We start from the raw sequence: 26,050 nt of genomic DNA, 5'->3' as shown, positions 1-26,050 counted from the left end.
TCACCATAAATCTCATTTAATATTCTTTTTAGTCATCTTAATAATAAATATGCTTATAAGTTATTTTTTAACTAATACATTTATTATTTATTAGTTATTTATAAATATTTTAAATAAACATGTAACTGCTTATAAGCTTTATAAGTTGATTTTTATAAGTTAAGCCAAACACATCTTAATTAAGTTCTTTAAAATGTTGAACATTCAGTACCATAAAAGATTTATCTTAGGCTAATATCATAATGTAATTAATTAAGCAGTGACTAGCTGGAGCACTAATGGCTTAGATGGTTTCTGGCACTCGCTGTGGACTTCCAAAATTGGTTTTCGCATACATCAATCACCTAAAGTGAACAAATTATCAGGTTTCTCTGCGAGGCTTAAGAATTAGCCCCTTTTTGAACATTGCTCTCTACTACATCAGCACTAAGCTGTCAAACTTACAAGAGACTGGGTGAGCTTCAACTTCATTCAATCTTCTTCTTTCTCTCTTATTTTTATTATTTATTTATATCTTTACCAAGGGAGGGCAAAATAGCTCAAAGCTATGATTTACATTCCCAAAATAGGTAGCATAGCATATAATGGAAAGCATAGAGGGTAGTTTTGCAGCAAATAGTTGCTCCATTGTAAGTTCATAGGTTCAAACTAGAACAGTAGTCTGCTCTTGGTTGTCTATCTTATCAGGCCTTTCTTGCTTCTTTTCCTCATCCACCTTAATTTCTTCTTTCTCCAAAATTCTGTTGTTGCATTGGATGATCTCTGTCGCCCATGCACGTAGCTTCTCAGTAGATTCCTCATCTATTTGTAATAACATCAACCATACAATTAGAATCATCAACTTCCCTTGTCAATATCATTGAAAAAAAAAAGGCAATTAAGTAGCTACCAGAAGTATCAGAGTTTCAACCCCAGTTGAAGATCAATGAACAAAAAAGTAAAGAAAAGTAGCTAGCAGAACTAACCAAGTCTTGGGACAGTGTGGCCTTGTGGGTGCCTTATGATAAGAGGGTTATCAAAGGCAGTGGCAAGGTCCTCAGAAGGCAATCTCAACCAGTCCTTGGCTCCTATAAAATGAACGGACTTAACCTTGATAGTGTCCTTGTAAGCAACTTGACATATGCTTGGATCTCTGAACTTTGTCCCTGATATTGATACAAATAATTTCAAAGGTGGAAGTTCCTTCAACACTTTTCCCTGTTTCATCACCAAATATTTTGCTGTTTTCAATCATGACCCCAAAAGGCAAAATCCCCAAGGAGTAGTGAGACTAACTTTAATTGATAATGAGAAGGCAGGGAGAGGCTAAATTACCTGAATTTGGTAGCCAATCAACAGAGCTGAGAGTGTTGCTCCCTGAACAAACAGAAAACAAATTCTTTGCATTTGTCTTATGCTTAAAATTCATGTAAATATTCACTAGTGGCATAAAAAACTTGAGCTCATATGCCATCTAATTTTTTTTTCTTAACTATTGAATTAAACTGTTGATGAGATGTCAATTGGACAAATTGGCAACAATTCATTGACAATGAGTTCTAATTCAATAGTATTAGAGTTTGAAAAATACTTTTCAGTGGTATCAAAAGAAAGCAAAGTACATGCCTGAGAGAAGCCAAGCAAACCATCAAAAGAGCCATTGCTTGTGATGTATTCACACAAATAAGAGATGCATTCTTCAAGATTTGTATACTCTGTGAAGTCCTGATTTTTCACCCTCATATATCAGTAACTTATTATGAAAATATAAAAAAAGAAAAGAAAAATCATTTTAATACCTCATTGTACTGGAACCACTCAAAGTAGGGTGGTGGGAAGATGCCTTCTATGTCAGATTTGCCTTTAGCAGGGAAAATTCCATCTGGGAAATCCTGCATTTTTTTACAATGTATTTTTATTATACTGTTGGAGGGGGGACTTTAGCCTGATCTAAAGTTTAATATACATAACTACATAGCTACCATTGAACTATGCCAACCCAAGCCTGTAATTCTTATTTTTAATAATGCTATTAAAACTAATAAACTTCAAAATAATAAAAAATTTAAGAAAATTTGTAATAATTTAATAAATTAAAAGCAAAGAGGGTGACTTACAAGGTCAAATTGATGGAAAATAGAAGGATCCCATTTGCTAATTTGCTTCTTCAGAAAACTTCCACTGGTTCTAAATCCATGCAGGCATAGTATTTTCATTTTCTTTTCATTTTGGAATACCATCTTTTTCTCTCTAAGCGAAGAAGAAGAAGAAGAAGAAGAAGAAGAAGAAGAAGAAGAGGCCAACTGCAATAACCACCACCTCTACTGGCTTCTTGTAAAGGAGAGGTTTATTGTCACCTACCACAGAATTAAATGCCTCAGCTACCCACTTGGAGGTTTGGTTTGCCTTGCTTGGTACTGCACGTGCTCTCCCTCTTGATTGTCATATTTTGCTACCATGCATTCTTCCAAGTTTCAAATTTTAAAATCATAATTTCTTATTAAATTAAAAAATTTTTAATTTAAATTCAATTTATTCAATAATTAATATTTTCGAGTTAAATTTTTTAATTTATTTATTTAAATAAAAAATAAGAAATTTAATTTCTTAATTCTTTATGTTAAATTTTTTTATATTTTTATTTAAATTCAAAAATTAAGAAGTTTAATTTTTTATTTCTTATTTTTAATTTTTGAGATATATTGAACTTAAATTAAAATTTCTAAGCTAATTTAGATAAAAAGAATTAAATTAAACTTTTCAAGTGAAATTGAGATTTAAGCCGTCATTAATTATATGTTGAAAAATATAGATTTATTTTTAATTTTAATAAATTAGAGTACAAAATAAAAATTTGTTCTGATTAATCTCATATTGTTGCTTCTTAATTAATAATAAGCAGAGATGATAAAATTTTGATGATCTACTTAATGAAATTCATTTTAATTTATTAAAAATTCGAAATGATTTACATTCTACCAATTTGTTGGTCAAAACACGAGGGTGGAAACATTGTTAGCTATTTGAATGAAGAATGCATTGAGGAAAGACAATTAGAATCTGGAAAATTTCCAGGATAATGCTTTGCTAGAGACAACAAATTCATGGGCCCCTGTGAATTTTTGTACATATATTAGTTTGAGCTTTTAACTTGTAGTATTGAGTCAGTCAATGGGCTTTATCTGTCACACAAAATTCAGAATTCTCTACCACTTGTTGATCCTTTTGCAGGCCGAGTCACTGAATCCTCGGGACTTTTTCATCAATTTCGTAAATACTAAGCAAAGAATGATGACCTATGACTTTTCTCTATGTGCAAATTTTCCACAACCACATTGATCTGTTCTGCAATTTCTACAGCATGCTGTTTGCTTTTCAGACCCTGTCAATTGAGTGGAAGAGTAATAGGAAAATGATAAGGACTTCAAATTCCTGATATACATAAGTCTTTTTCCTCCATCTTGCTCGCTAAACCAACGCCATTTAGGATCACTTAAATAAAAAGCTGCAATTGTGGTGAAATTTTTGCTTTGGGATGGGGTGTGGATGCTTCTGGTCATGTTTTTACATCCACGTTGTTGTTTGTCTGTTGTTCTTTCCATCAGCAACATATGCAATTGCTGGGAACGACACCGATCGACTAGCTTTGCTGGAATTCAAGGACAAAATAGATGCTGATCCTTTTGGGGTAATGAGCTCCTGGAATAGTTCCATCCACTTCTGCAAGTGGTATGGGGTTACATGTAGCCGCCGGCACCAGAGGGTCACAGAATTGGACCTCAATTCCTTGAAACTTGTGGGCACCATACCTCCACACATTGGAAACTTGAGCTTTCTAAAGGTACTAGACCTTAAAAACAATAGCTTCCGCCAGCATATTCCTCCTGAAGTTGGTCGTTTGAGAAGACTGCATACACTGTACCTATATAATAATTCACTTAGTGGTGAAATCCCATCCAATATTTCTAGATGCTCTGATCTTATTATTTTAAGTCTTATAAACAACAATCTATCAGGAGAAATTCCTGCGGAGCTCGGTTTGCTATCGAAGCTTGAATTTCTTTCTGTATCCAAGAACAGTCTATCAGGAAGTATCCCTCCTTCTCTTGGCAACTTGTCTTCTCTTGCTACTCTTTCTGCAGGTTTGAACAATTTTGTTGGGAATGTTCCCGAATCTTTTGGACGACTTAAAAATTTGACTTTTTTGGGCCTCCTTATGAATCAGTTATCTGGCATTATCCCTTCCTCAATCTTCAATCTTTCTTCTATCACACTTTTGGACATAGCAAGCAACCAATTTGAAGGAAATCTTCCCACAGATTTATTCATCTCTCTTCCAAAACTTGAGACCTTAAATATTGCAGTTAACCAATTTGATGGTCCCATTCCTTATTCAGTATCCAATGCTTCAAATCTACGCGATCTTCAGTTGCAGGGAAACAAACTCACAGGGAAAGTTCCTTCTTTAGAAAGGCTCAATGTTCTAGTGTTTTTTATTGATAACAATCTTCTTGGAAATGCAGAATTTGATGATTTGGGATTCCTCTGTTCTTTGACTAATGCCAGCATTTTGTGGCAGCTGGATATAAGCAGGAATAAATTTGGAGGGGAAATACCTGAGTGTTTTGGCAACTTGTCGTCCAATCTTGAAATGTTGTCACTACATCAAAATCAAATATCTGGAAAAATTCCAGCAGGTATTGGGAATCTTGTGAACTTGGCATCCATAGAGGCGTATAAGAACAAGCTTTCAGGTATCATTCCCCAAAGTATTGGAAATTTGCAAAATCTAGTGAGATTGATTTTGGATGAAAACAAGTTCTCTGGACCTATTCCATCCTCTCTCGGAAATCTAACAAATTTAAATAGACTTCATTCTGCTGATAATAACCTGCAGGGTACCATCCCTTCCAGTCTAGCTAATTGCAAATATTTGCAATTGCTGGATTTTTCTATAAACAATCTTACTGGTACGTTACCCCCACAGGTTATTGGACTCTCATCCTTGTCGATTTATGTTGGTTTTGCTCAAAACAATCTCAGTGGTTCCCTTCCAAGAGAAGTAGAAAATTTGAAAAACCTGGGTATCTTAGATGTCTCTGACAACATGTTATCAGGTGAGATACCGAGCAGTCTTGGGAGCTGTACAAGTCTAGAGTATCTATACATGCAGGGGAACCAATTCCAAGGGCCCATTCCTTTATCTCTGAGTTCATTGAGAGGTCTTCAAGTTTTGGATTTGTCTTATAACAATTTGTCTGGCCAAATTCCTGAATTTTTGGCAGGTTTTAATTTAACAATCAATCTTAACTTATCATTCAATAATTTTGAAGGCAGATTGCCAACTGATGGGGTCTTCAAGAATGCAAGCATTACTTCTGTCATGGGTAACTCTAGGCTTTGCGGAGGCATACCTGAGTTCCAACTGCCTGCGTGCAAGCTCAAAAGGTCTGACAAAAGGAGACCAAAGCTAATTGCTGCCACCATAGCAGGAAGTATAGGAGCAATTTTGGTGGTGTTGTCCTTTATATTTCTTTTGAGATTAAGAAAGAAAAGTCACAAACTCTCTTCATCCTACTCAGAAAATTCCCTTCTGAAACTTCCAAATGTGTCATATAGAGATCTCCATAAGGCCACTGATGGGTTCTCCTCAGCAAATTTAATTGGTACTGGCAGTTTTGGGTCTGTATATAAAGGAATTCTTGATGAAGGTGGACCAGTGATTGCTATTAAAGTGCTTAACCTCCAGCATCATGGAGCAGCTAAGAGTTTCATGGCTGAGTGTGAAGCCTTGAGAAATATCAGACACCGGAATCTTGTAAAGATAGTAACTGCATGTTCAGGTGTTGATTATCAAGGCAATGACTTCAAGGCACTGGTTTATGAGTACATGGATAATGGAAACCTTGAGGAGTGGTTGCATCCACCAGTTTCAGCAGATGGCAATTATGAGGAATCAAAGAATTTAAATCTTCTTCAGAGAGTGAATATTGCAATTGATGTTGCTTCTGCAATTGAATATCTCCATCATCATTGTGGAAATCCAATAGTTCATTGTGATCTCAAACCGAGCAATGTTCTACTCGATGATGAAATGACTGCCCATATTGGTGACTTTGGACTAGCAAAATTCCTTTTGGAAAACATCCAGAATAATTCTACTAATCAATTCAGTTCCATTGGATTACGGGGAACTATTGGCTATGCTCCCCCAGGTAAGTTCATTCATGCTCTTCCCATGTTATTCATTTTAGCAGAATTTGAACTTCATGGCATTAAGTTACAATGCTTTTATATATATATATATATTTTATGCTCACTACCCTTTTCGATTTGTATACTTCACATACAAACCCTTTAAAATTTATTTGACAATATTTGATGGGGAATTGCAGAATATGGATTAGGAAGTGAAGTTTCAACCTATGGTGATGTTTATAGTTATGGTGTTCTCTTGCTGGAGATGTTTACGGGGAAGAGGCCCACGGATAACATATTTAAAGAAGGTTGGAACCTTCACAAATTTGCAGAATCAGCTTTACCAAATAGAGTGGATGAGATTGTAGATCCAATTCTTTTTCAGGGAGAAAGCCATTCAGAGAATCCAAGGAGCGGAAGAGATAATAGAACTACGATGGAATGTTTGATTTCCATGGTTGGAATTGGAATTGCTTGCTCTGCTGAATTGCCAGCGAACCGAATGGACATCAGTGATGCAGCCAAAAAGCTGTGTTTGATCAGAGACAAGTTAACAGCCCCTGATGGCTAAATGTTCGACTGAGTTAGCAGATGATATTTTATTTTTTTTTTCTTTTCATTTGAGCAAGAGCTAATTAATAAATCTCTCTCTATATATAGCGTCAATAGTTGATAACTGAGTTCTAAGATTTTCTACTTCTGTAGGTGCTGAGATTTAGAAGCGTCAACACTTGTAAAATTATATGGCGCTGTGCGTGATGATATTGCAGAGATGCAACCGTTCTCTTTCTTTCTTGCTTTTAGTAACCAACATTCAATTTTTAGTCTTTCTACGGTTAGGAGTATCCTCGGAGTAGCTTATGCACACCGAGACTAATCCCTTATAATTATATAAACAATGGCTGTGAGAAAAGCACAATAAAATGCAGTATGCATAAAGATTTTTAATAATGATAGTTTTTATCATAATTATTTTACATGTCTATGAGAATTCCATCTGATCGAGTTTGCTACAATAACCTGACCTGGAAGTCCAAGACCATCATGAAAATAAACTGAAGAGAAATCAATTACCTGAAGAAGAAGTACAATGCATTATAAGTTATAAAAATCTACAAATATTTTGAACAGCAACTCAATATCAAAAGTAAAACACAGGCTTTTCTCTAAATATGTAATTCTCTAATATAATGAGGTTAAGAATAGCATTACAGAATACAAAAAGACATTTGCACAACTGATTATGAACAGCACACACACTACACATATCCATTTATTCACAGATTACCAATTTGTGACTAATGGACTCATAAATTATAGGCTTAATACATTCATTGCCCCCTATAATTTGCAAATTAACCCTCTGTAGGCTGGTTCTAATTAATATGTGCTTTGTGGTATCATGCTTATGAAAATTATCAATGAGCATAACAGAATGATGGAAAAGAGACTAACAATAAAAATAGCATGCTTTGAAGAACAAGAAATTACAAGAAGTCAACTGATTACAAAGAGCAAGCTGCACATATCCAATCATTATCTATGATAGATATATGGCCTTTATTTAATGCTAAATATCATGCTCCTTAATTCTTTTTTATTCATTTAGTTTTAATTAGGATTCGAACTCAAGACCTTGTAACTCTTTAGATAACTCTAGTACCACTAAGCAAAAGCTCTTAATTATCATGCTTCTCAAACTAGAAACACTGCGAAGAGCCTCTTTTGCAGCAGTGGTGTCATGAGAAGAGAGCTTGGCCTTCAAAATAGAAATAACCTAGCACTGGAACAAAAAAATATGGCAACAATAACAACAATATTTTAGAAGGGGACAAATCCAATAATAAAAACTCCTAGTCAGATAAATGAGAACATCAACAAGTTTATACAATACCCTTCCATTTTATTTGTGTTCCCTGGACACAGCTTTTATGGTCAGTTACTAGGACCTGCAGTTCCCTGAACCAAATATTCATTGCTTGTGACATAAAGTCTGACATATAAAATCTAAAAACTTCAAATATATATATATATATATATATATTCTGATGTTAGCATTATAAAGATGATCTATACCTTGCCTCTAGTGGCCTTGCATAACTCTGTTTATGTCTGTTCCATCAAGCATTATGTTAACACCACCCACCTTGATCATCTTCAACTTTGGTGTGCTCGAGTCTCCATCAGAAGCCACAACAGCAGCAAACATCTGCATTTGGGGACAGAGAGCCACCTCCACCTTTTCCAAGGATGGCCATTTGAAAGTCAAGCTACAATCCGTGCAAAAACCTGTAAGGTTGGGAAGGTCATATAGTGAAAGCACTCTTAGTTGAGAGAACACCAAACTCTCACAGGTTTCTCCTTCTTGATGTTTTGCAAGAACAGCTTCCAACTGAAAACAATTATACAGATGCAGTTCTTTCGGTTTCCCAAGTCTTCTAGCAGCAGATGCAGGAAGGATGACTTTTAGTTTGTTGCATTCTTTAATCTGTAGAAACTCTAGATTGTGCAGGTCAAGTAGCTCAGTAGAGCACCTATATATGTGCTTTAGTCTAACCAAACCCTCCAACTTAAGTTCTCTTAAACGGGGGGATGCATCTTCTTTCTTCTCAAATATATACTCTAGAGCATGGCAATAACCCACTTGGAGAATTTCAAGTTCCTTCAATTGTAGCTGCGGATTAAGCGAAGCAAAAACATTCGACAATTTTGGGCACACATAAAACAACTGTTTGAGCTTCTTCATGGACAAGGACATTTCATAGGGTAGCTCACCTTTGCATAATAATTTTAGGGCTCTCAAACCTGAAAGCGACAATGTTTCAAGGTCCACCAAACAAGTTCCCTGCCGCTGTGTTGTGGGAGGAATGTCCCATTCTTCAGCATTGATCAAGTACTCGAGCTTGGAGCAGTCTTTGACATCCAGAGATCTCAAGACAGGTAAACTTATCTCTATCTGACAATAGATGGGGAAAGATATTCCTTAATATGAAGATAGAGAAAGATAATTTGTTCTTGGCAGTAATGGCTTGATGCAACCTAACTTGGTAACCACCATTGTTGGATCTTCGATTGGACCGCAAAGGTTCAAATAATTTTGTTTAGTTAAAAAACCACCTTCTCCTATGGACATTTTGAAAACCTTCAAATCAGGGAAAGAGAAGCCTACAGGTATGCGATTAAAATTGTTTATAACAATTGCGAATGCAGTTAAGCAAGGCAGGGATTTCAATTCAGTTATACTAAACCATTCAAAGACGCCAAACCTATCAAACAGTGACGTTCTAGGAGGCCACATGTACAACTCTTGAACTTTGGATAACTTGGATACGACATTAAAAGGGAGTATAGAATCCGTGTGTGGAGGATGGGAACAATTTTCTAAATCCACCAACTTTAGACTAGTCAACTTTCTTACTGCACTTGGAGGCACCGTAAATCTACTTCCTTTGAAACTAAGAATTTCTAGCAACTTTAGTTCTCCCAATGCATTCGTATCACGCACTATATAATCGTGGAGAATCAGTGTCCGAAGATTTGTGAGATGACCAATTGCTAGCTCCAAGTTCCTACAAGCAGAAATATTGGCAAGAACTTTAAGGGTTTTCATCCCTTTGAGGACTCCTTCTGGCATAGGCAATTGCGAATTGGAGTTATCTCTTAACAACAATGTTTGTAGGTTTGGGTAATCCCAGGAAGCAGGATATTCGAGAATTTGATTTTGCATAATTGAGATGGCAGTGTAACGTTTTAAATTTTCAATATTTGGCCATTCCTCAAGCTTTTCCCCACCAGCTTTCACAAAATACATTTCAGATGTCATTGATTTGGCCACATCACGAACAACATCATGCATCTTGATGCAGCCTTCCCAGTTGCTTGTTAATAATAAACATGCTTCTTTGAGATTATTGATGATAGAACGAGCTCTATTTCTTGGTTCCTGTATTCTCACATCTTCAAATATTCCTAAACCAATCCCATATCTTACCAAATCCTCAATAAGAATATCAAAATCCTCGGGAAATAAACAGCAAAACCAGAACATAAACTTGGCTTCCTCCTCCTCCAAGTAATCATAGCTTAATTTAAGGCAGTTATACACTTTATCATTCACGCCTTCAATGTTCAAAGGCTTAGCTTTCTTAAGTTCTAGAGCTGTCTCTTTCCATTCTTCCAAATCTTTGCCTCTCATTGCCCTCCCAATTGTTACAATCGCTATCGGTAAGCCTCCACATTCTTTGCAAATCTCCTTTGCCACCGAATTCATTGTGGGAGACGATTCAATCGCATCACCGGCATTCCTCTTAAGCAAGCTCCAGGATTCTTGTTCTGATAGAACATCAACCTGGATGATCTTTATAGCATCGACACTTGTTGGGGCCATTGTATTGCACACTTGTTTATGTCGGTCATGATCATAATTTTACAGCCCATATGATCACTACCAAATGGAATGCCTATGTCTGCAAGTTGAGGTCCTTTCCAAATATCATCCAAGATAATGAGGGTTTTATTCTCTTTCTTCAGTCTATTAGTCAACAACCTTGCTCTTCCTTCTTCCGTAATTGTCTGCTTGAAATCCAAACCCAAAATTTCTGCTATCTGCTCCTGAATCCTTCTCACTGAAATAGTCTGTGACACTACAGCCATCACAACAGCATCAAAGAGCTTATCTTGTTCAACCTCTTTGGCAAATTCTTTCACCAGAGTGGTTTTACCGACCCCTCCCATTCCATGTATCCCAATAAAATTTATTCTTTCATCCTTCAATGCCTCCATGATCTGTCGCATATAATTTTTTCTGCTTTAAAAAATCACAAGATCTTCAGATGGCATGGAAAGCACCCCCGGAGGAGGAGCATCCATGCCAACCTGAGGAAACTCACCATCTTTTCTAAGCTACTTAATCGCTATTACTTTCTTTACAACTTTCCTTCCCAGCCGTTAACGAGAAATCAAATCAAGAAACCTCACTTCCTTGACAACTTGTAGTAATTCTGTAGCCTCTGAAATGGCTCCATCAGCTCTCGATGTCCAGTTCTGAACCTCACTTCTGATAACCTGACCATTTCTTTTTGCTGTATTTATCGATGACTCTTTACCTTCTCGTGCTGCCTCTAGTATTTGAACTTGCTCACTGAGAATATCTATGTTCCTTTGGTAGAGAATACAGTAGCCAAATTGACGCCCAATTGTCAACAAGGCACTCTCCAATTTTTCCAAATATTGAAACTAGAACTTCCATGGCTTGATTGATAATCCCTGTGGAACAGGACCAAAGGAACAAAGTATGTCAACATCTGTGCTATGCATAGCAATGCATGCCTCTATTCTTCATATCAAGTTGCATATGAACGTATACACAGTCCTGTGCATAGTTTTAAATCACGGTCGCGGTCGCAATTGCGATCACGGTCGCGGTCGCAATTGCGATCACGGTCGCAAGTAACGGAAACGGGCCTGTAATGGCCGTAATGCAACGGTAACGGCCTGGCTTTACGCAAATTTTTTTGAAAAATTTGCAAAGTTCATAAAATGAGTAAATATTGGTAGAAATAAATAAAATTAAGATATACAACTATATACTAAGCATTTATATATCAAATAAAGACGTTATCATCTATAGGGGGCTACCACTGCTGACTTTTGTTTCCAAGTAAGAGAAAATGAGTTATGAAGGTGGATACTAGAGAATGAAGCATTATTTGAAAGTAAAAAAGTGAGTTTGGATTAAATTATTACTTTAAATTATTCTCTGTCATTTCGGACTGAAATTTGGTGATTTTTAGACTGTTTTGGACTGCTAAAATCACGTGATTTCTGCCCCCCACCAACCCATAAATTCTGTCACATTGGTAACGGCCGTTACCGTTATTTAACAATGGTAACGGCCGTTATTCTGCAAATCAAAATAAGCCCGTAAATAACGACCTAACGGATAACGGGCTTCTCTAAAATCTGTAAATAACAGCCGTTACGTTACGTAACAGACGTTATTTGATTCCATGGTCCTGTGGGCTATGGGAATCGCTTGCAAGTTTATTAAGGGTGAAATGTGAGCGTAATCCTATCCTAGAAACTAATACTGACCTTGTCTGTAGGGATGGCAATGGTTCAGTTTTTTGTAGATATACAACCTGATAAGATGAGTTTAGGTAGTATATAATTAGATTTAGAATGAGTTCAGATTTAAAAAATAATACTCGTGTCCGGTTCAAGTTTTATATATTGGATACCCATTACCCGAATCCATTTATATAAATAATTAATTAAATATAAAATATATTTTTTTTATAATAATATTTATAAATTTTATATTTTTATTTCAAATAAAATAAAATTTAAATATTTTATGAAATTACTAAATTTTTAAAACATAAATTATTAACTCAACTCAACTAAGCCTTTATCCCAAAAATTTGGGGTCGACTATATGGATTCGCTTTCTCCACTCTAAACGATTTTGGAAATCCTCAGAAATTTGTAATGCTTCTAGGTCATGTCGTATTACTCTCCTCCAAGTCAATTTAGGTCTACCCCTTTTTTTCTTTCTATCCTCTAACCTAATGTGCTCTACTTGTCTAACTGGAGCCTCCGTATGCCTACGCTTCACATGACCAAACCACCTCAATCTTCCTTCTCTCAACTTATCCTTAATTGGTACTATTCCTACCTTTTCTCTAATACTCTCATTACGGACTTTATATAGTCTAGTATGGTCACTCATCCACCTTAACATTCTCATCTCTGCAACTCTTATCTTAGACGCATACGACTCCTTCAATGCCCAACACTCACTACCATATAACATAGCCGGTCGTATGGCTGTACGGTAAAATTTCCCTTTCAACTTATTGGTAATCTTGCGATCACATAAAACTCCCGTTGCACGTCTCCACTTCAACCATCCAGCTTTAATCCTATGACTAATATCCTCCTCACATCCCCCAATCTACTTGAAGGACTAAGCCGAGATATTTAAAGTGATTACTTTGGTATAGTACCACTCCATTCAAACTAACTCCTTCCCTATCACCAGTTTGGCCTTCACTGAACTTGCAATGCATGTATTCTGTCTTCGTTCTACTTAACTTAAAGCCCTTTGACTCTAGAGTACTTCTCTAAAGCTCTAGCTTTCTATTGACTCCTTCTCGCGTCTCATCTATTAGAACAATATCATTCGCAAACATCATGCACCAAGGAATACTCTCTTGTATATGTTTCATCAATTCATCTAAAACTAATGGAAAAAGGTAAGAGCTTATAGCTTATCCTTGGTGTAATTCAATTGTGATCGGAAAATCTCGTGTCCCCTCTCACTGTGCGCACAATAGTAGTTGCTCTTTCATACATATCTTTCAACACTTGTATGTATCTAATAGATACCCTCTTTTGTTCTAACACACTTCATAGGACATCTCTTGGAACACTATCATAAGCCTTCTCCAAATCAATAAAAAACATGTGTAAATCTTTCTTCACATTTCTATATTTCTCCATCAAGCTTATAATGAGAAAGATTTCGAATAGGATGATTTTAATAGGTACCGTACCCGTTGCAATCCCTATGAGAGGATTAGCATTTACCAGATGGAAAATTTTTGTTTTTATTAATGAATAAAAATAAGTTCACCAATTTTTTAATACTTAGTCTTTAAAGGACATGCATCTTTTTATTTTTTAGCTCATAATTATTATAATAATATTATTATACTATTTTAAGCATAAATAATATTTATTTTTAAATATTTCTTATTATAATATTTTTTACATGAGTGATAAAAATTACTTGTAATTTATTGATGAATTTTAACTCAACAGTATTGCAATAGTATTCAAGGCTATGAGATATCGAGTTTAAGTCTTAATTAGAACAATTTTAATAAATTAACATTTTATTCCTATTCCTAGATAATTGGATCAAATTTAGCATTTTATGGGTATATATAGCATTTAAAAATGTCTAATTAAAAATTAATAAAAGATTAACAAAGTCTAATTTCATTATTAGATCTCGTAGAGTTAGAACACTGATAGCATTTTATGCTTGCAAGTTACAAGTGTGAGCCCATAATGTTAAATTTGCATATGATATTTTTAATTAAGTTTTTATTACAGTATTAATTCAAAATTTCATCATTTTAAAAATGTCAAAGCCCTCTTCCCCAGCAGGACATGTATGACTCATATACAACTGACAGTTTCTCTTGAAAATTTCAAACTAAGCATTAAGACCTTCAATAGAATATAAATTCATCAAACTATCAATTTAAGCAAATAAATCAACCTCACACTTATATACCTTCTATCTTAATTAGAGAACGATAAAAATACACCACCAAACATATTGCTAGTTATATATTGTATATATATAATTTAAAAGCAATTATAACACGTAGGTTTTAGCTACTTACTTTGAACTGCAACTGAAGGTTGCTTATGTACCTGCTATGGAGAATCAGGCATGTAGCTCTTGGATCATTTATAATTGAAATTTTTACATTACATTTTCTAACTATGAATTCTATTATAAAATTTTAACTATTTCCAATTCCTACCGAAAATTCAACATTTCCCTTATTTAAACACAGATTCAAGAAATACATTTCAACATTAGATGAATTCCATAAATAAAATATCATTATCCCTTTCACATCCATCTCAAAATAAATAAATTCTCTCTTTAACTCGTCCATATTTCAAACCCACATTTTCATATTAAATTTCATAGCAATTATTTTAACTACCTAAGTTTCATACTCAATCAAAATCATAATTCTTTAAATATTTATGAATTCAAAATTTTCAAATTTCAAATTATTTCAAAACATTAATTCTAATATCTTAATTGAGACTCAACCATATTTCCATTTCCACTATAAAACAGAGAAACTTGCACCTATCATTTGACCCCAAATCCTACTATTCCAAATGTCATCCAATGGGTGAATTGCAACTATTCCAAAGACAAGTTGGATACTTATCACTAGCTACACTATTAAGGATAATTTTAACAAACGTTTCAACATTAATTATATTGAATATCAATATGTTTATCAATATGCAAAAAGGGATTCTAACATCTTTAAACCTTCATAAGCATAATTTAACCCAAAATGTTTGCAAAATATTATCAATAATCCAAAGTTCATTTCAGGAATCCTAAACCATATACAAACATAATTTATAACTAATATAAATCTCAGCTACACAAATAAAATAAGAATTTTCGAAGTTCAATATGAAAAGTAAGAAACTTTCACCAAAATAATTTACAGAGCTCAATCTACTTAGAATTTCACCCTAATCCAAGAATTAAAGTTGCTAAGGATAATTTTTAGAAATTTTTAAAAATATAAAAACCCATTTGTAGGTGGGTCTTACCGCTACCACTCGAGGTAGCACGTGGCGCCCACACGGGGCTACTGGAGCTCTGACAACTGTCGACCCACTACAACAGATGTGCCTCGACTTCCTGAGTCTGCTGGTACCCACCACACTCGCAAATGAGCTCCAGTTTAGCCAGTTCAAGGCTTTTCCCCATTTGTTTCTCTCTCTTCTGTTCTCCTTCCTCCAACCATTAAATCAGCCAAACTTTATGTCTGTGGAAAGTTTAGACGATGAGGATAAGGATGATATCCTGCATCATTGCCATCTTTTACTTATTTGGCCTAAAAAAAGTGAACTTCAATTTTACCCCTTTGTTTTTTCTCTCTAAATGCTTGGTTTCTCTCCCTAACAACAAACCCAACACTCACCTTCAAGGAGGAGTTGTAAGTAGCGGGAATTTTGAAGTCATGGCTACTTAGAAATTGAGGGAAAAACTCTAGCTAATAATCTCTCTCCGCCCTCTATTTTTCTTCTTTCCCTTCCTTTTCTTTTCTTTCCATTTACCTTTATTTTTTTTTTATTTTTTTTACTTTTTATTCTGCTAGAAAGACACTCACGTGGGCTTAATGAGTGCAGCATGGGCTGCCACATTTCCACTTTAATGAAAATTTTCATTTTGGTCCTTTATCCCCATTTAAAATAACTTTATTATCCAACCCACTCTTAGATTTCGTTCTTTGATCTAAAATAAAATTAAACATTCTCCGATCACAATGATAAATTTAATCTCCATCTTCTAATGCTGTTATAAAAAAAAGTTACTGTTTAATTTCTTATTTAATTCTTATTATTTAAAAATATATTATTTAATATTTATATTTTATTTTCATTAAACTATTTAATTTATTTATCAAATTTTCTATATCAAATTACTATTTAATCTATTTATTTTAGTAAAAATAATTAATTAATTTTTATATTTTAAAAAATATTATTATTTAATTTCTTTAATTTAATAAAATTAATTAGTTTATCTTGTATTTTAAAAAATATATTTCTGGATAAAATTTTTATTGTATAAAAATTAAATTTGAATTTATATTTTTTAAAAAATTATTCAAATTATTTTAATTCAAAATTCTTTTTACTGAAAAATAATTTTTTTAATTTATCATCTTAATTACTCAAATATTTAGGAGAATTAATTAATTTTTTTTGCGTATATAGCTTATATTAATTTTTATCAAAAGATGAGAAATACAGAAAGAATGAGAGGAAAAAAATAATGAGAAAGAGAAATAATTGAGGATAAAAAAACAAATAAAATGGAAAAAATAAAAGGTAATTTAGATATAAAAAATTTAATATAAAGAATTAAAGAAATAATATAACTAAATTATAAGAATTAACTAACTAACATATCTTTTTAAAATATAAATATTAATTAATTAGTTTTGTTAAAATAGAGAGATTATATAATAGTTTAATTAGTATAAACTTTTGATTAATGAAAAATTTGATGAAAATATTAAATAATTTAATAAAAGTAAAATATAAAAAATAAATTATATACTTTTTAAAATATACGAATTAAATAATTAATTTAGAAAAAAATATATAACTAAATAATAATTTTTTCTTTCCACTTTAATGAAAACTTTCATTTTAATCCTTTATTTTCTTTTAAAAAAATTCCATTTTTCAACCTACTCATTTAAAGCTTCACTCTTTGATCCAAAATAAAATTAAACGTTCTCCAATCACAATTATAAATTTAATCTCCATTTTTTAATACTGTAATTTAAAAAAAAAAAACTGTCAACAAAATTTTCAATATTATTAAATTATTATTCAAAAATTCATTAAAAAATTATTAGCATTTACGAATGAGAAGATTAACCGACTCATTTCTCTTAATTAAAATTTATTAATGTTTTGTAAATAATTTGAATTAATATTTTTTTGTAATATGTGCCTTAATCTACTAATAATAACAGGAAGAGTATTGAATTTCACTCTTAATATTTTGTCTTTGAGGTATGATAAAAGCTACAGTTAAGTCCCTCTGTTTTTAATAAGAAATAAATTAATTAAATATATTTTCTGTTAACAAAATAATTATTCTTTTAAAATTCACTATTAATGAGTCAACGTTATGACAATTTAGTCGATAATATTATAGGGTTAATTTCGTCTGTCGCTTCTCAAATTAAATAATTATATCAATAACATTTTTAAATTTTAATTTGTATCATAAAAATTATTTAATTTTAATTTAAATATTATTAAAATTTTTATGACCTACCATTACTAATTTATAGATTAACTTATGATTAAGTATATCGTCCCTCAACTTAAATAGATATACTATAAATGGTTCTTTACTTTAATTTATATCAAAAAATCCATAAATTTCAATTTAATATATAAATAATTTTCATATAAAATATGTTAAATAATAATTTAGAGTAGATATGTTATTTTGTTAATGTATGAAAAAAAGACAAAAACAATATATAATATCCACAAAAAGAAAATGGTAAACTACAATTTAATTTTTTAGATTATACTAAACTTACAACTTAGTCCCTATATTTTAAAAAGTAAGCAATTAATTTTTGACATTTTAATAATTATACAAATTAGTTATTGCCGCTAAAATCTCAATTATGTTGCTCTTAATTCTAATAAAAATGACTAAAATATATTTAACTCTATTTTCAGTATAAAAACAATTTAATCACCAAAGTTTTATTAACAATTTAATTCCATACTTAATTAGAATTTGAATATCATTAAAATAAAGTAGAATAATATATATTATTAAATTTTTTCTTGCATTAAAATAAAATCAAAAGAATTAAGATAAATTAGATGTGAAGCCTTTAGATATTAACTTAAATCGAATCAAAAAGCAATGCAAGTAAAAATGATATTATTTTTTTTTCTTTAAGAAAATAATAATAATAATTACATAAATTTTAATAAGATAAATTAAATAAATAATTATATATATATATATATATATATATATATTTCTTAGTCTTCTAAAAAAAATATAATTAATTTAAAATTTGATTTTTTTTTCACGTTATAAATATGGCTATTCTATAGAAGCAGGGGATCTTGGGTCGTTTACATTGTATTATAATCGTTTTATAAGTATTATGAAATTTTGAATTTAAATTTAAAATGGAATGAAATGAATTAAAAACATTTTATTTCTTATTTTTAACAACAATATTAAAATTGATAAATTCCAAAATATTAAAAACTTAAGAAAATTATTTTGTAATAATATTGTTATTGGTATTCTATAAAATAATTACATATAATATATATCACTTTTATTTATGAATATGTGCTTGTTTGGTACTCCATTTGAAGGGCCGCAACTACTTTTCTGAATAAAAGTATCATTTTAGATGTTGTTAAAAAAACAGTTTGAAAAAAAAAAGTATTGTTATTTTATTATTTTTATGACGAGAACTTATCAAATTTAATTTTAAATTATTTTTTAATACTTTCTAATTAATATATTTTAAAAAATAAATTTTTTTAATAACAGTTTTAATAGCAATGACAAACATGCCATATGTCAATAAACATACTTTTATTACCTTTCCTTATAAATAGAGCGAGATAAAGATAAAAAATGATTTTTTTTTTCTCTCAAACCTTCCCTCTCTCCTTCCTTTCAACCTTTTCTCTATTCATATTTGAGCGTCAGATGGTTCTCACCAGAATCTTCCTAGTGAACCTCTGACTTTTTTTCTATAATTTCTGAGATAAAAATAAATAAAATCATATTAGTGAAATAATAGTTCCAAATTTCATCAATTATAAATTAAAAGCAAAGAGGGTGATTTACCCAGTCAAATTGATGGAATATGTAAGGATCCCATTTGCTAATTTGCTTCTTTAGAAAACTTTCACGGGCTCTAAATCCATATAAGCACGGTATTTTTAATTGAGTTGAGTTTCCATTTTGAAGTTACAGAGTGTATGGATTAACAAACCTTTTTTTATTAATCCTTCATAGTTTTTATTAAAAAAAAATAATAATAACAAAACAAAAATTTTGAACTCTAGCAAGTTTTACAATTCTTTTAATCTTTTTAATTTTATCAATTCATTAGGCAAATTTTATCAATTCAAACTTACATAAACTTAATAATTTGGATCAATTCTAGCATTTTATGGGTATAAGGTAAATTGCACTTACTCTCTACTAATTTGGATGATTATTTTATTTCAGTCACTTAATTATAATTTATTATCCTATATTAATTTGAGATAAAGTATTTGAGTTATATATAAAACTTAGACAAATATTTTCTCATTGAACTAGCTTTTAGGTAGAATTGAGTTTAGTTTATTTTCTTTACATGATATCAGAGTTTAAGCATGGGGAGCTGTATTATACTACGTTGATTTGGAATAATGTGTTTGAGCTATATATAAAATTTGGATAAATATCTTTTTATTAAATTAACTTTTATGATAAAATGAGGATTGATTTATTTTCTTCATACAATTTATCAAAATAAAATCCTTTAATTTTATTTTTATTTTATAAAAAGCTCATTTAACCCACAAGAGCAAATTTTGAAAGTTCATTTTCTGTTATAAATTATTATTTATTGTTTATTATTTTTTTGTTTTATATAAAAATTAAAATATTAATAAAATATCATATATTAATAAAATATTATTTTAAAATTTATTATTATTATTATTATTATTATATTATTATTTTTTTGCATTGTTATGAGTTAAATTTTAATTAATAATAAATAACATATATAGTTAATAATTTTTATTAATAAATTTAGTTAAAATAAAATAATTTTATTAATAAAGTTAATTTAATTATAAAAGAAAAAAATAAAATGATAATTTTTTTTAATATGAAAAGTTATTATTACTGATTATGAGAATTTTTTTAAAAATAAAATTATAATTATAAAATGGAAGAACTCCAAGGCAAGAGTGGACATGATTCTTGCTATGCCATGAAATGACGAAGCACCTGCAGAACTAATGACACTGTGAAAGCTCATCCACCTCGTTTTTGCCGCTTAAAATCCCGAAAATTCAATCCAAGATTCCCTTGTTTCGATTTCCTCTTTTCTTTCTTTTTTGGCAGCCCAGCCATAGGAGGGAGGAACTTCTTGCAGCAGTGACAACATACATGAATAGTTTGCCCAAACCCTTCTCTAATTTTAAAATCAGAGCCCTTATAATGTGACGAGCATTGACTTCCCATCTTGTAGCTTATCTAAGCCCAGCCATTTTCACCTAATGTTGATTAACGTTTGAGCTAAAGACTGAGGAGATTTAGCAGAGAGTTGATGCATGTCTGAGTAACTTTGCTATTGATTCTTATCAGGTTTTCGTCTGTTATTTCAGCTTGGTTGCAACTTGAGTTGCATGGGAGTTGTAACATATGCTAATATATAACTATATATTAAAGTTTCTTTCTTGCTTTCTGTCAAACAATTGTTGGGTATGTTTTCTCAAGTGCAAGCTTTTCATGTTTATCGCGAAGCGAATTTTGTGGCTGATTGGCTTGCCTCCCATGCAATGTCCTTCCCAGTTGTGACTCACATTTTCGCCTCCCTTCCAGCTGGTATGCTTCCTTGGTTACAACATGATTGTTCTAGGGTGTCTTGCCTGGTTCATTGATTTTTCTACACGTCTCTTCTTTGTTCTGCCTTCCTCTTCCTTTCCGAAAGCTAGATAGGAAAAACGACGTCCTCTTTCCATTGTGTGCGTCGTTGCCGCGTGGTTGCTGCCATGGAGATTTTATTTTCGTATCCCACCCTTCAATCAAGGATCATATTTTCTACTGCTCTGCTGTACTGTGTAGAGAGGTTACTTGGGTTTTTGGTTTCTCCACCCTTCCTCTTCCTCTTCCTCTTCCTATTCTTCTTCTCTTGCGTAGTTTTCCTTGAGAATTTGGGAGAATAATTGCCTAATTTATTGTCATATTGTTTGATCCAATTGTATGTCGCTATTTGGTTTAGTATGTTGAAAGATTAGTTATTTTTATTTTCTCATGTTTATTTGCTGATTCGTAGCACGCATATATGTTAGAGTTGCTTTGCGTGTGCAGTTTATTCTTTGGTTTTCCATTGTTTATTGTTTGATTTAAGTCAAGAAGCTTTTGTGCTTTTGTGCTTCATTCTTTATCATTATTATTTTTTTTGGTGCTGTGGGAAGTAACCAGATTATGTTGCTTTCAGTCCTACACACAGCATTAGGTTGCTATTGTGCACTTTCCGGAGGAGTAAAGGAAAAGAAGACATAGTGGTACCTATGCTAATAAACTATATTATATATTAAAGATCTTTGTAATCCATTATCTTATTCACATTATATCTGTTTGCAAAATAAACAATTAATATTAACTGTTTCCAGAGACAGCATGCAAAACATATTGAAGGATTTTTCTTTTTTTTTTTTTAATGATATATTAAGGGATGATTAACGTCATATTACATGATTTTGTTCCTGCATTATGTGCTGAAGAAAAGAAAATTATGCAACCAATTATTCCAGTAGCTGAGATTTGTCCTAACGTTTGCTTCTATTGTTAATCCTGCCTTTCAAAATTTGTTAGTGTGAATCTATTACCTTTTTAATTAATTTTCTGGTTGCAATTGCTACTATTAATAATAGTAAAGACAAGAAATGAATTGTCAAGTATTTATCCATCTACCAAATTTGTAAAATTCTCAGGGAGTGGAACTGTAGAAGGTTTCTCATATGGCTTGCAAAAAAGAATCCAGACTCAGCAAATTATTTCGGACATGAAATACGGGAAAAATTATGGGAATGAACTCCTTGGTTATTTCCAATTCACTTCAGAATTTTTCTAATTAAGTGAATGCATATTTACTTGTTTCTTTATTTATTTATTTTACTTCGACTTCAAAGCACGATTTCTTTGTTTATTATATTGTGATGCTTCCTGCCTGATGCAGCTGGTCAAGCGTGCTCAACTCTGGGTAAACGAGCTGGTTCTTGGCAACATGTAAGGCTTTGAAACAAATTGTCCTTTCGGCAAAGGAATAAAAAAAATATATATTCTATTGGCTGTTTCATTAATGGGCAATTCGATTGTATTAAAGACATTTCCTGTTGCAAATGCTACAATTTCCTTCAGGAAATGGGTTCTGAGTACCTGGACCCTTGATGTTTGTTTCAATGTTGGTAAGTGTTATTGTTTTACTGGATTATTCAATGGTATTCGACATGACATCTTTAGTTCTAGGTTCTAGACTCAAACACTTTTTATCCTAATAATTTTATGCAGTCCTAAGACCCTCATTTCAAGAAAAGGCATCATAAAATGAAATATTGTGCAGAAGCCGTTTGTAGATTTTATCATCAACAATGTATTGCCTGGAGGAAAGGTTTGTGCTCAAAACATTCATTATTTTGAAAACGAGGCTGAGCTTGTTTGCTTGATTTTAATTAGTTCCTGGCTTTGATTTTGCTTTCACAGTTCAATTTTGGTTGGGTTTAGGAATTTGTTCCTGAATATTCTGTGGTTTCTTTTCATTTGATTTATCCTTATATATATCTCGTGAAGTGGAGATTTTTTTTGGTTTGATTTTATTCATATATCTTGTTTGAGGTAGACTTAGATGGACAACTGTGAAGAATTCACATGCAAGCAGGCGGATCATCCAAAGCTTCCCAAGGGGAAGATTATTGTAATGGTGATTTTGGGTGGTTGGGGTGAGGCTAAACCTGATCAATATAGCTGTATCCATGTTGCTGAGACTCCCACCATAGAGTCCTTCAAAAAGGTCTTATTTTGTTGCAGATCCTTTTTGAAATCTTTCAATTCAATAAGTGATTCATTGATGACTGCCTTTCAGAATTCGAGTTGAATTGTCTGTTTTTTATTACAGGTTTTTGTATTTGTAGCAAAGAATCATTTGACATTAATCTATTATCTTCTTTTCTGGACTGCTCCATAGAAATGGAAGTTGATTCGGGCTCATGACACTGCTGTGGCCTGTGGGTCTTCCTGTGGAATGGGCAACAGTGAAGTTGTTCAAATTTATTTAAAATTGCCTGAGAACATAATATATATATATATATATATATATATATATATATATATATATATATATATATATATATATATATATATTTTAAAATGAATTTCTCATATTTTCTGTTTAACAAATGGAAAAGAAGTGCAACCATAATCATTTTGCTTTTTCTTCATTTTTTAGGTGAAATTAAATGTACATTTAAAATTAAATTTTCCCTCAGGACTCTATTATTATTATTATTATTATTATTATTATGAGAAAGGGAAATTCACAAGTAAATGTATGGACTGTGTGGTTCTGCCCTCATACTTTTTCTACCCTCTTCCTTCCTAAACTATTGGATCTAATGTGTCTCTTTAAGTAAATCCGTGGATTCTGTGCAAATTTTGATTGCTAAACTTTAATATAGTACGCAAAAAGAATTGTTGTTATTCTTCATTTATGAGTACCTAAAAGGGGAAATAAATTGGTTGGAAGTTTCAAATTTTAAGATGATGTTATTCATTTCTCCACCTTTAATTATTCAAGTTTTTTTTTTAATTTTTTTTTATTTACAGGGAACTTGCTAGAGTCTTGGGTGATGAAGGTGTAATTGTTTTCTCAGATGTGGAACATGTTATCATGAAAGGTATGCTCATTTTCCTCTTTTCCTGGTTGGTTCTTTGTTTGATAGCTTACAAAGTTTAGGAAAGAAGAGTTTTCCAAGTTTAATGTTCAATTTTGATAATTTGTTGCATAAAAAAGTAGAACTGTTTTAATTGTGCCAAATCTGGTTATATGCCTATGCTAAGTTGAGATTTTTTTGTTCATAAAACAAGAAAGGGGAAAAAAAAAAGAAAAGACAGAAACCTTTTCAAGTTCATAAACTGCATTTAATTCACCACACTACAAAATGCAAATGCGTTTCATGGTCTTTTCATATAACTTCAGTTGGACGTTGAAGTGGGATGCTATTCTTTATTAACTAATTTGAGGTTTGTTCCCCCCTGAGTTTTCAGATCCAGAATATGAGTCCTCGCAGCCTACCAGCATACCCGATGACAAACAGCTTAATGAAACTATAGCATCCAGATCCAGTGGAGGATCAGGTTCCAGAAATGAATTTAAACAGTCTGAATGAGTTTCAAGATAATGAAGTACATAGAATTTATCACATTACAAATATAAATGTGCTGATTGCCATCTCATAAAATTTCAATTGGATGTTACAGGGCATGCTATTCTTTAAATTATATACTAATTGGTACTTTTTGATCCCCCAAATTTACAGTTTCAGAAAATGATTCCTCCCAGCCAACCGGCATGCCCAATGTCAACTTGCTTAATGGAACTTTTGCTTCCAGATTTGGTGAAAGACCAGGCTCAAGAAATGATTCCTTGGAATCTACCAGTGTGGCTACTGGTTAATGATAAGTTGCTTGATGGACTAATACCTACTGGATTTGATGAAAGATCCTGCCTAAGCAGGTACTATTCTGCCCTCTATCGCAAAATTTCATCCCATAAGCCCTCTCCTGGCTCCTTTCAAAACTGCCAAATTATGAAAGTTTTCACAAACGCTGTGGCCCTCATGGGGCTTTTGTTTTTTGCTTTCATCCTCTTTGTTGAACAAATGGACGAGCCTAACTCCACCTCAAAACTAGCTGGAGGTTTGCCCAAGTCTTATATCAAGCTCAAATACCTTATTCCAAACCAATGTGGAACAACACACTCCTCTCACATCCAGGCATATACATCTGGAGCATGAAGTTTGTAGGCAAACACATCTGTGGGTGGCCCAAAATTGAAGTAGAGTAGGCTTTAATACCATGTTGAGAAAATAGACAGGGCCTAACTCCACCTGAAAAGCTAACTCAAGGGGAGGAAGTTTGTTCAAGTCTTATATATAGCTCAAACACTCTTTCTTTCAAGACTGCTCCGCATCGCTTTTCCACTCCCTTTCTATTTGTCCAAAGCACAAATCCCAACTTGGGTGGTTCCTAAATTCTATATTTCTCTATCTCTAACTATAGATCAATTCATTGTTGTGATCAAGCAAATACCATTCTTTGATATACAAATGATGAAGTGAGTGAAAACCGAAAACCCATATGCAATTTTCAAGAATTCAAGTCCATATTTAATGAGAGGAAGAGATGAAGAGAAGAAGAGGTTGATTGGTGTAGTGGTGGTGGTAGGCAGAAAATATAAAAACTCCTGAAAATAGCATGCATTAATTGTGCTACTTTTTCCCTTCATGCGTCTTTGACTGGCCTATTTAGATCTTCCAATTCTATTAGTACCACAAGAGATGATATTGTATAGCTTCTTGATCCTACTTCCAAGAGGATCTCATTGGACCACACAAGCAGTTTTGCATGAAAACTCTACATTAGTTAAGATCATGGAAATTGTCCTTTGCTTTGTTATTATTATTATTATTATTATTAATGTAGGACAATGAATCTAATATTGGAGTTGATTTG

General features: G+C 32.2%; 4 protein-coding genes and 1 long non-coding RNA gene across 10 annotated transcripts; 2 read left to right on the top strand and 3 right to left on the bottom strand.

Moving 5' to 3' along the window:
• Positions 1 to 466: 466 nt before the first annotated feature.
• On the bottom strand, positions 467 to 2,287 carry LOC110633281 (uncharacterized). Of its 2 annotated transcripts, XR_009143117.1 has the most exons (5): positions 2,097 to 2,287; positions 1,779 to 1,871; positions 1,315 to 1,704; positions 966 to 1,197; positions 467 to 801 (listed from the first exon to the last, which is right to left on the bottom strand). XR_009143117.1 is itself a non-coding variant. In XM_058133733.1 (3 exons), exons 1-3 carry the CDS (start codon positions 1,384 to 1,386, stop codon positions 644 to 646), a joined length of 462 nt encoding a protein of 153 aa, XP_057989716.1. In that variant the 5' UTR covers positions 1,387 to 1,460; the 3' UTR covers positions 467 to 643. The 2 variants fall into 2 exon arrangements, 1 of the variants encoding a protein (XP_057989716.1); XM_058133733.1 differs by lacking the exons at positions 1,779 to 1,871; positions 2,097 to 2,287 and having other exon boundaries at positions 1,315 to 1,460.
• An 882-nt stretch (positions 2,288 to 3,169) lies between these two features.
• LOC110633315 (putative receptor-like protein kinase At3g47110) lies at positions 3,170 to 6,758 on the top strand. 2 transcript variants are annotated; one of them, XM_058133730.1, is made up of 3 exons: positions 3,171 to 6,194; positions 6,375 to 6,485; positions 6,563 to 6,755. In XM_058133730.1, exons 1-3 carry the CDS (start codon positions 3,515 to 3,517, stop codon positions 6,601 to 6,603), a joined length of 2,832 nt encoding a protein of 943 aa, XP_057989713.1. In that variant the 5' UTR covers positions 3,171 to 3,514; the 3' UTR covers positions 6,604 to 6,755. The 2 variants fall into 2 exon arrangements, with proteins under 2 accessions (XP_057989712.1, XP_057989713.1); XM_058133729.1 differs by having other exon boundaries at positions 3,170 to 6,194; positions 6,375 to 6,758.
• A 306-nt stretch (positions 6,759 to 7,064) lies between these two features.
• On the bottom strand, positions 7,065 to 8,935 carry LOC131173094 (uncharacterized). The gene is made up of 4 exons (XM_058134749.1): positions 8,324 to 8,935; positions 7,841 to 7,954; positions 7,198 to 7,251; positions 7,065 to 7,079 (listed from the first exon to the last, which is right to left on the bottom strand). The coding sequence occupies exons 1-4, from the start codon at positions 8,933 to 8,935 to the stop codon at positions 7,065 to 7,067; spliced, it is 795 nt and encodes a 264-aa protein (XP_057990732.1).
• Positions 7,081 to 16,091, bottom strand: LOC110633314 (disease resistance protein At4g27190). 4 transcript variants are annotated; one of them, XR_009143115.1, is made up of 3 exons: positions 15,565 to 16,091; positions 8,072 to 11,442; positions 7,081 to 7,960 (listed from the first exon to the last, which is right to left on the bottom strand). XR_009143115.1 is itself a non-coding variant. In XM_058133731.1 (2 exons), exon 2 carries the CDS (start codon positions 10,562 to 10,564, stop codon positions 9,161 to 9,163), a length of 1,404 nt encoding a protein of 467 aa, XP_057989714.1. In that variant the 5' UTR covers positions 10,565 to 11,442; positions 15,565 to 16,091; the 3' UTR covers positions 7,081 to 9,160. The 4 variants fall into 4 exon arrangements, 2 of the variants coding, with proteins under 2 accessions (XP_057989714.1, XP_057989715.1); XR_009143116.1 differs by having other exon boundaries at positions 7,081 to 7,251; XM_058133731.1 differs by having other exon boundaries at positions 7,081 to 11,442.
• A 6,229-nt stretch (positions 16,092 to 22,320) lies between these two features.
• LOC110633312 (uncharacterized) lies at positions 22,321 to 24,677 on the top strand. Its single transcript, XR_009143114.1, has 3 exons — positions 22,321 to 23,330; positions 24,143 to 24,213; positions 24,584 to 24,677. It is a non-coding gene; the product is annotated as an uncharacterized LOC110633312 (long non-coding RNA).
• Positions 24,678 to 26,050: the final 1,373 nt, after the last annotated feature.

The sequence above is a fragment of the Hevea brasiliensis genome, chromosome 14 (assembly GCF_030052815.1).
Source record: "Hevea brasiliensis isolate MT/VB/25A 57/8 chromosome 14, ASM3005281v1, whole genome shotgun sequence".
Classification (NCBI taxonomy): Eukaryota; Viridiplantae; Streptophyta; class Magnoliopsida; order Malpighiales; family Euphorbiaceae; genus Hevea; species Hevea brasiliensis.
The sequence above is the reverse complement of the archived record's forward strand: the minus strand, read 5'-3'. Positions and strand labels throughout refer to the sequence as shown.